Source organism: Alosa sapidissima, chromosome 17 (assembly GCF_018492685.1).
Source record: "Alosa sapidissima isolate fAloSap1 chromosome 17, fAloSap1.pri, whole genome shotgun sequence".
NCBI lineage: Eukaryota > Metazoa > Chordata > Actinopteri > Clupeiformes > Clupeidae > Alosa > Alosa sapidissima.
The window spans coordinates 28,032,998-28,042,964 of record NC_055973.1 but is presented as its reverse complement, the minus strand read 5'-3'; the positions used below and the strand labels follow the sequence as shown (position 1 = coordinate 28,042,964).

The window sequence follows — 9,967 nt, the reverse complement described above, 5'->3', positions numbered from 1 at the left end:
AGCCTGGCTAACCTCATACCCTCATCTCAAATGAGACGGGGTCTGGGAACTAGGCATTCATTTTCTCGTACAGTATTTGAAACGTGGTTTACGAATGCCCAGAGCCGTTTATTGGGGGCTACGAATGTCTATCAAATGCGTCTGTACGTGGCTCATAATGGCTTCGGTGTGTCGTCATCGTCTTACTGCCCTGCCTCCGTTCTGTGATTGGTCCCCTAACTGAGGTGAAAATTTGCTTCATGGTATCCAGGCTGCCTAGCAGCAAGAATTAAATCGTGCATGCAAGGCAGCATGGGAAAACCCAGGCTAAGTAAAATGACCACAACAACACATTACAGAGAAAACAGCAATAAAACAATTAAAATAGCAATTTAAATCGAGATATTAAAAATCTGAGTCGGTACTTGGCCCCCTAGCTTCAATGGGCACAACAGCTCTGTCTGAGTGGTGAACAGTAGAAAGGCACAAAAGGTTGCAATGTTTAACCCTTATGTTAGGCCCTGGGTTACAACATTGTTGCTGTTAAACAACTGTTAAATGGGAAACACTAAAGACCACATTAAAGACGATACATAGTTTACACAAAGACATAGTTTATGGTCATATGTTCAACTGCGGCTGTGGGATGACTAAAGGCTGGGACTGAATTTGAAATCCACTCAGCGGTCTCTCTCCCCCCAGGGGCTATCAATGAGTTTGGAGATGATCGGCTTCAGGATACGATGCTGAGCAGAGGCAGTAAAGGCCATAAGGACTCAATGTTCAGTCTGAACTGGATGTATTAGAATATGCCAATGTTAAATTTGCATTTATAAAACATTATTTCTCTCACAATATTGCTCTAGAGATGATGTTGCATATTACTGTAGCTTGGTGTGACCATTTATGGAGTAATTGATGGTTAAATAAGACCAAAGTCTTTAATTTGGCATCGACACATCAGTGTAATACATTAGATTCCACCACCATCATTTTTGTAGATGACATCATTTTCTAAAAAAATAGATTGTCAAAAAAGGCTGAATGCACTTGTCTTGGGGGGCAGAATATTGATTAGATGTCAGGAATGTATTTGGAATATATTTAAGATGCCATATGTATTCCTTTGGTCAGGATACATGTATTAATGACTTCTTACCTGCAGTTCTGTGGTTACTTTCCAGTGAATTGAATGGTAGCTTACTTAGAATGGTAGCTTGCTTAGTTGTGTTTGATAAGATATGATACCTGTGCAGGCATCAGTCAATTAGTGTTGCATTAGTGTTGGGGAGGAAAATAGTCAGTGCATTTGGACTATGTGTTCTGCCTGACTATGGCCACACACAATAAATGAATCTATGCTAAAAATGTAAGACAAGTAAGCTTGCTATGTGCATGTATAATTGAAAAGCATTTAAGTTCATTATTTGTCCAAAATGGAAGATTTATTTTTGTTTTGTATAGTTGCAGAAAATAGTTTCTTAGGGCATAAGTGAGAGTGAGAGATACAAGTAGTTCTTTCTTCATGTTTATGAAAGGCTATGCACTATGGAGTTAAAACATTGTCTGAAAACTGTGAATACAAATGGGTATATTTTTCATCTGGGGTTGTGTGTGTGTGTGTGTGTGTGTGTGTGGGTGTGTGGGTGTGTGTGGGTGTGTGTGTGTGTGTGTGTGTAACATAATCGAGTGTGTACACAAATACAAGGATGTAGGAGAAAAGGGGTAAAAGAAGGGAATGTGGCCTTACAATCACTGTTTGTGAAAAGATCTTATCTGAGTCCAGTAATGTCCAAATAGTAAGTCTCTTAGTGAGCCACACAGCAGCTGGGCAGGGCAGGCTCTTTCTTGCCTGCATGTCTTTTAAAGGCTTACCATCTTTTCAGATAAAATCTTTCTTCTTAAACACACTCATACACCACTGAACTGAGTTAATGTAATTCAAGAGGCTAATTGCCTTTATCAGTTTTCATTTAACTTATAAAAGCATGGTGCATAAAATGTGTATAACATTGTATAACATAACATAAAAGTATGCTGTGCTGTGCTTCAAAACAAATCTGCTACAGTGTATACTAATCCAACACAGTGATTGCCTGTGGTTTAGCTTTTCTTGATAACATTTACTTAGTGTCACACCAAATAAACAATGTTGAAGGCCAACAGTTTCTACTTTGATAAATGGCAGTTTGAAGAATAAACTTCCAAGCCGTTCACAGACAAAATATTTACTATAGGGCTACGTTTTGATCCTTTCTCTGATCCATTAGGTCAAGTGAGGTCTCCATCTATCCTAAGTGGTGCATTTATGATGTTGGAGACTGTATGGTCATGCATGGCCTAATGTCTGTGAGCCAACAGGTTCAGAATATGTCTCAGTCCATCGAGGTGCTGAACCTGCGTACCCAGAGGGACTTCCAGTATGTGATGAAGATGGAGAGTCAGATGAAGAGCCTGAGGACAAAGTTCAGACAGATCGAGGATGACAGGAAAGCCATCATGGCCAGGAATTTCAAGGTAATACGCTTACTTGTTCATATCATATGGATGAACTTGGCTGAATCTGAGTCTGATTAATTGCTGTGCAGAAGATATACAACAGGCTAGTTTTTTTGTTGTATGTCACATGATCAAAAAATAGCATACGGTAATCCAAATATGTAGGCAATTCAGTGGGGAAATATTCAACAGTAAATGTGAGGTGAATAGGTTTTCAGAGTGATGTGATGTTCTCATCATGCTGGTCGAAATACCCATTCAGTCTATTAAATGAATACATTATAATGCAAATGTACATAAAATGAGGAGATTTTGAAGGGTACTCAATTTTATGTGTATGAAGGATGAATTGATGTGATTTTGAACAGACCTGCACAGTGACATATAAGTGAATTATTGCCCATAAGTAAGATACAGGAAACCGATGTCTGGAATGGGCTCTGACAGAGAGCACTGTCATTAATCATCTCTCAAGGATCGATTGTCTTATTAGTTTAATTCCAGACTATATCTTTTAGCTGTCCTGCCCACACAGTCACAAGGCTAGGCCAAGTTTTCGCAGAGTTTTTCGCAGTGTGTGTGTGTGTGTGTGTGTCTGTTAGCATCCCTACCTGCGCATTTTTTTAATCCTCTGTGTTGGTTTGTGTGTGTGTGTGTGTGTGTGTGTGTGTGTGTGTCTGTGCCTTTCCATAGGAACTGCAGGACAAGATGGACGAGCTGCAGCCGCTGATCCCTGTTCTGGAGCAGTACAAGACGGACGCCAAGCTCATCTTGCAGTTCAAGGAGGAGATCCGCAACCTCTCAGCCGTGCTGACCAGCATCCAAGAGGAGATTGGTGCGTACGACTACGAGGAGCTCTATAGCCGCGTGATCAGCCTGGACAGTCGCCTGAGGAACTGCATGAATAAACTGAGTAAGGAACAATGATGACCATTCTTTTTTTTTAGGGGGCGGGGGTATTAACTTTAATGCCTTTAATCTGACAGTACAGTTGAGAGAGTGACAGGAAGCAAGTGGGAGGGAGATTGCGTGGGATGGGGAAATGAGCCGGGCTGGACTCCAACCTGGGTCCCCGAGGGCTCGTGGCCGTGGATATGGTACGGGTGCTGTAACCCCCCAATGATGACCATTTTTTACCATTTGTCTGCCATGTCAGGTCAGATAAGGACATAAGGACGTTGAGCCCTTGATAAAAATAATATGGATAAAAATAATATGCTGTATCATCTTCACCCCTAGTGAATGAATTGTGCTTTGTCTCATGTGCGTCCAAAACATGTTTAATAAAAATGTTGTCTGAGTTCGTCAAGAGGCCATTTTAGAATTCAGGTTTTGGAAAGCAAGTTTACTCAGCTAAAGCTCCACTCGTACTGCCATACTGTAACTAAAAACTGATTTTCAGAGCAGTAACAGTGTTGAATGGCTTTGCTGTTGAATGTTATGGGAGCACGACACTCTCTAGTAGGCTACAGTGAGAGGTGGTGAAGACGTTGGTGACTTCATCCTCACAGTCTTTGATTTCCAGACAAGCACTTGGTAGCCTACCAGAATTAATTGGTTTCTTTCCTCATTTCACAAAGGGAACAAGTTATTGAATTCTGGAGTATTGCTACGCAAAAAAAAAAATAATACATTGACTCAAGTAGCTGCCTCTCACTCACTGCACCGTTGCCTCTACTTCAAACTCAAATGCTCACACACAGTTTCAGCTGAGGGTGATGTGCTTCTGCGCTAAACTTGTTACAACAGGCTCCTCAAAGGCGCGGCGCATCGCCGCTGTAAGCCATGAAAGTGTAGCGACGCATCTCGCATGACACTCACACAAGCATTAATCACCGATAACAGCCACGGCATTTGCGCATCCGTCACATGGAAATTATAGATTTTGCCCTCAACGGCTCATTGCCTCCACCCACCATGGACGTAGATGCTACAAAATGAAAAGACGATAAAAAGACACCACTTTATGCTAGAATCAGACTGCGTCGTAGTTGTTATTACAGATTAATCCTGGGGCAGTTGCTATAATAAGTGGGTGATTGCAGTAAGCTATTTTCATGGAAGGCACATTAAATAATTATATCACTAGAGCATGCAGCCGATGTAATCACCACATATACAATCAGTCAGTGAATTTTCACACAATATTACTCTCTGTATTTGTACCTCTGTATTAGTTTAGCCTTTTTGTAATTTATGAAACCATAGTTTCATAATGGTTTCTTTTTAAATAATGAGAAACATCTGTATGCCACACAGTTGGTGCTAATTTATGCTAGTTTGGATATGCATGTTGTAGTATACGTTCTACTTGGAGCAGACTTTGATCATGCATGGTACTGTATGTTTCTCTGTGCCAACATAGGCATGAAATTGTATTTGAAAAAGAAGCCAAAGCAATAAAGCAACGCAGAGGGTGACTTTTGTCTTGTATTGTTCTTTTGTTATTAACAGCATGTGGGAAATTAATGAAAATCACTGGGCCCACGACGATAAAAACGTCTGGAACAAGATTCGGTGCATGGATGACTGACCCGCTGGCATCCAGCAAGAACAACAGAGTAAGTTGCGTGGGCACAACTATTCATCATGCCCCTTTTGTTGTTATCTCAGGGAGGTCTCTGTGCACACACGAGGGAGAGAGACAGAGGGATGGATTACATACACAAGCATTTGTATTTGAAGCATCCAATCATAACTGCTGTAGGGGTGCCAAGGTAAAAGCCAGTCTCATACGAGCTTCGCTCAAATTGGAACAGCTCTGAACATGTCCTTTAATATGTACAGTGGTCCTTACAAAGGATATTCACCACAATTTCAACAAGCATGACTAATTGTGTGGTCAGGAAAATGGTTCCATGAAGATTTCTATTTGTATTATAGATATATAGTGGTACAATGGACTGAAAACTCAATTTCCAGTGTTGTATCTGCCTGGAAACAAAACACAGCAGGGAGCTAGCTGCTAAAAGAGAGTGGAGTGGACTTCAGAGTTCTTGTACTCTTATGGACGCCTAACAGAAATCACAGTCTCACCTTGAGAAGTGCTGTAATGACAGCCTTTTGTTTTGTGTATATATTTACAACCGGAAGAGTTATAAAACACTGCCAACCATAGATAGAAAGCACTGCTGACAAAGAGCCAATATCAGTTCCCATAAAACGCTTGCTTGTGGGGAAGTTGGGAGCCATGACTTGGAAGCGACCCCCATATCTTTGTTTGTCTCTCTGGGAACATTTTATGAAGACTGTTTTTATTGTACAGTTGCAAGTTTAATGACGATTCCAAACTTCTGCTTGTATCTTGCACACACAATAATAGCTCTTGTCTCCGCTCCAGGTGTGGTACATGGACAGCTACACCAACAGCAAGATCGTCCGTGAGTACAAGTCCATGACGGACTTTGTGTCTGGGCAGGAATCGCGGACCTACTATCTGCCGTACAAGTGGGCTGGTACCAACCACGTGGTGTACAACGGCTCGCTGTACTACAACAAGGAGCAGAGCAACATCGTGGTCAAATACAGCTTCGAGACCGGGCGGGTGCTGGCCCAGCGAGCCCTGGAGCATGCTGGTTTCCACAACGTCTACCCGTACACGTGGGGCGGCTCGTCCGACATCGACCTGATGGCCGACGAGCTGGGCATGTGGGCGGTGTACGCCACCAACCAGAACGCCGGCAACATCGTCATCGCCCAGCTGGAGCCCGAGACACTGGAGGTGCTCCGCACGTGGAACACGGAGTACTCCAAGCGGAACGCCGGCGAGGCCTTCATGATCTGCGGAACGCTCTACATCACCAACTCGCACATGACCGGAGCCAAGGTCTACTACTCGTACAACACCAAGACGTCCACGTACGAGTACACGGACATCCCCTTCCACAACCAGTACTATCACATGTCCATGCTGGACTACAACCCTCGCGACCGAGCCCTCTACGGCTGGAACAATGGACACCAGGTGCTGTTCAACGTCACACTGTTCCATGTCATCAAGACCGAGGATGACTCTTAAAGGGAGTGACGTACGCGACAATAATGGGTCATAGTTCGTGATGAAGCATTTTGTACATTTTTTCACAATTTCCTTTTGTTTACTGTTTTCTTGGGGAGCTTTCATCACCTCAAATGTGATTTACACAGTCTGTACATTTTGAAGAACTGAAGACATTTGCCTTTTTCTATGGGATGGGACACATGTGTATGGAATGGACAGATATATGGGCAGATGATGGAATATATTCTAATGAAAAGCAGAATATTTTTTTGAAATTCACAAACATCCATTGCTGCTGATTACAGTTATGCCTTATTTGCCGTAATCACATCTGAGAGCCTCTGGCTTTCATGATGACATCCATGCATGAATGTCTACATTTTGCCAAGTAATTTATTTCCAAAAAGCTTTCTCTCTCGTGAAAATATTTTATGTAATTTATCCTTTTATTTATTGTCGTGGCAAATGCAATTTGCGAGGAATACAATTCTATCTTGTACTGGAATTTCACTTTTCACTCAAACTGATACATACTCAAAAGCATAGTGCTGTATCTCTGACACTGAAACTGAAGACTGTAGTAACCATTGTGTTCCTGTGAGAATAAAGTTCATATTTTTAAAAAAAATACAAAAACATGCTACCTTTCCACATTGGTGTTTAGATGAACCTCAGTGTAGAAAGAAAAGAGAAGGGCCAGTCAGATTCAATTTCAACCCTTTTACACCACAAATAGTATATAGACCGAAGCCATACTGTATGATTGGAGAACATCACATGAAGGAGCCATTTTCTGATGATGAGACTGCCTGTGGTGCTCAAATGTCTCAGCACTTGTTTTTTTCTTGGGGGGGGGAGAGGGGGTCGTCACGAGATGACTTTCAGCCTCGTCCTTTGGCATTTTCAATCAAGATCAAGGCCGAGGAGCAGGAATGACTCAACCTGCTCGGTGCAATTTTCCCTGCCTCTCTTCTCCGGGGTGTCAGTCTCCTTTCTTCTGTCAGTCGCAGAGGGAATCTTAATGGCCTCCAGAACTCATTAGCCCAGCAGAGCAAGCAGACAGCCTGCAGGGGTTATGGCACCTCTGGGCCTCCATATTGGCTCTATAAACTCATACTGCCACTCAAAGATACACTCATACAACAACCTCACAGGCTTATACCTCTTTTTTACTGAACTGTTTGTTTACAATTAATTTTAAGTAGCAAGTAGAACTACATTTTTGACTAAATGTATTAATTAGTAGTGTTCTTCACATATAGTATATAAGTCCATGTCGTAGAAGTAGATTATGTTTAAGTGGTTTGAGTTGGCATCATGTATGAGTAGCTAATGTCCTGGCTGAAGGTGCATTGCATTGAACCTCTCTCAAACCTTACTCAAACTGCAGAAGAAAATTGGACCTAGGACTATGTAATATGGACAGTGAGGATGAGAATAAAGCCCCCTACAATGTCTTTCCACCGCGCCATATGCAGCTACGCTACGTTCTGCTCCTGTCTGTCGTGTTTCCCCATCGTTCCCCATGAGAGTGAAAAAAAAGTGTTTGAAAGAAAGGTTTTTATCTGCCTTCACTTCGAGTGCACTGAGACATTCACTGTATATAACTAATCTATTTGCATGCAGCGCACGGGTAAGATGGAGAAACCTTGCACTCTGAGTTAAACATCCTTACAGCCCACCTCAGCCAGAGAAGAGCAAGATCCCTGGCGATATTATAGTCATTATCACAGTTGCATACAGCTGTATTTATTTTTTTTCTCAGAGAAAGAGTGCATGTTCAGGCCAGAAATGCGTTCTGCTTGAATGGAGCAGCTACTCGTCGTCTGAAAGAGAAAAAAACTGGAGAGCTCTCACAAAGAGGTCTTGAGAGAGACAAGTAAATAACAGCCTCGACTTAAGTACAGTAGATGACGCCATGGATCTGGCCCAACGGATCTGTGCCAAATCGGCACTAGATCTGTTACACTGAAAGTTATTGCAGGGAGGCTTACCATTACACCCTAATAAGCATGCTCTCCTGCTAAAGAGGAATTTCAATTTTGCAACAAGCACAGCATCACTAGGGCTTAGAGTCTAGAGTAAGATCTGCTTCAGCTTTCCCACAGGCTTTATGGAAGATAAGCCCTGCTGTCTACCAGGCACTCAAAGCAAATGAAAAAAAAAACAGCATCATGATGGTGAGCTGTGAACCAGCTCTTTAAGGGATCTATAAAATGGGTCCTGGCTTGAGTTCTAAAATGGCCATTAAGACAACTGCCCTGGCAATACTCTTTACCGTGGCCCAAATCATCTGTCGTGACTGAGATGAAAGCCAAACAAATGCAGGCCCGCTCCTCTGAAGCCTCACTCATTTCACATTCCTACAAGCAAGCTAGGAGGTGAAATATATGCTTGGCAGCCAGCAAAGAGCAATCACAACCTGAGTATCTTTCCCTCTCCTCTCCGGCTATTGATATTCACGACCACATGTTTATTTGCGTCAACATGCCAAGGCGAGATAAATGAATGTGAACACTGACTGAGTTTATTTCTGCAGCTTTGAAAATTCCCTTTCCAGAAAGATTATGGGGGGGGGGGGGGGGGGGGGGGCAGGTAGGGGTGGTTGTGTGGTGGTCCCCCAACTTCTCCCTTGCACTCCCCAGCCAATAAAACCGCTATTTTCCACACAGCTGTGATTGCAAGGGAGGCAAGCTGGCGCCAAGTTTCATAGGCTTCATCATCCTCCTGAACAGCAACAAGCCATTACTGCAGCAGGTTGCAGCAAAACAGTGATAGAGCATCTGCAGGACCATGCTGCTGTTTGAAAATAAAAAAAATAAAAATGAAAATGAGAAAAATGCTACAGAATGGATTCTGGGTCCTTCTGTGGGGCCTAATCAGTGTGAGGCTCTGGTTCTCAAACCCCTCAAACCCTTAAGTAATAAAACACTTTATTGTCTTGTGCATTTTAAGGTCCACCAAAAGGTGTAGTTTAGAGAGAGCAGATTCTCTGAGTTACGAATGAAATGGTAATTTTTTTTGATTTGTCAGCCCACCTGAGCTAAAGGTCTGATTGTGTGGGGGTGTAAGAGGCACCAAGTGTAAGTATTCAGAGGAGAATAACTTCAGAAGTTTTTGTGAACTGAGACAGGAGCGGCAGTGACAGCTTGTGTAATATTCTAAATGTCAGACAGGCAGAAAGGCAAACAGAGAGAGAGAGCGAGAGAAAGAGAGAAAGAGAGAGAGAGAGTTTTTACTTAAAGAGGGAAGAGTAGAATGGAGACAAAATGTAGCAATGAATTATTGCAGAGTGCACCCGATACTCCTGTAGGTCAGCGAAAGTTGATGTAGCTTCTTAAAGAAATGGAAAATAATTTGTGAACATTTTGTTTGTAACTTTTATCTGTTTTTTTTTTTATTTCAGAAGGAACAATGTAAATGCAAAACTGTTTTGAATTCTTTGGTTGAATGCACTGAAAATGAAAGAAAAAGACTGGGGTTTAAAAT

The 9,967-nt window shown here is 42.3% G+C and overlaps 1 protein-coding gene across 1 annotated transcript in view; it reads left to right on the top strand.

Moving 5' to 3' along the window:
* olfm3a (olfactomedin 3a) overlaps nt 1-7,045 on the top strand; it is a 15,955-nt gene extending 8,910 nt beyond the window's left edge. The window contains exons 3-6 of the mRNA XM_042067773.1: nt 2,341-2,496; nt 3,172-3,391; nt 4,933-5,039; nt 5,819-7,045. Of these exons, the coding sequence (XP_041923707.1) occupies nt 2,341-2,496; nt 3,172-3,391; nt 4,933-5,039; nt 5,819-6,496 (1,161 nt within the window). The 3' untranslated portion in view covers nt 6,497-7,045. The remainder of the gene's footprint in view (nt 1-2,340; nt 2,497-3,171; nt 3,392-4,932; nt 5,040-5,818) is intronic.
* The last annotated feature ends 2,922 nt before the right edge of the window (nt 7,046-9,967 follow it).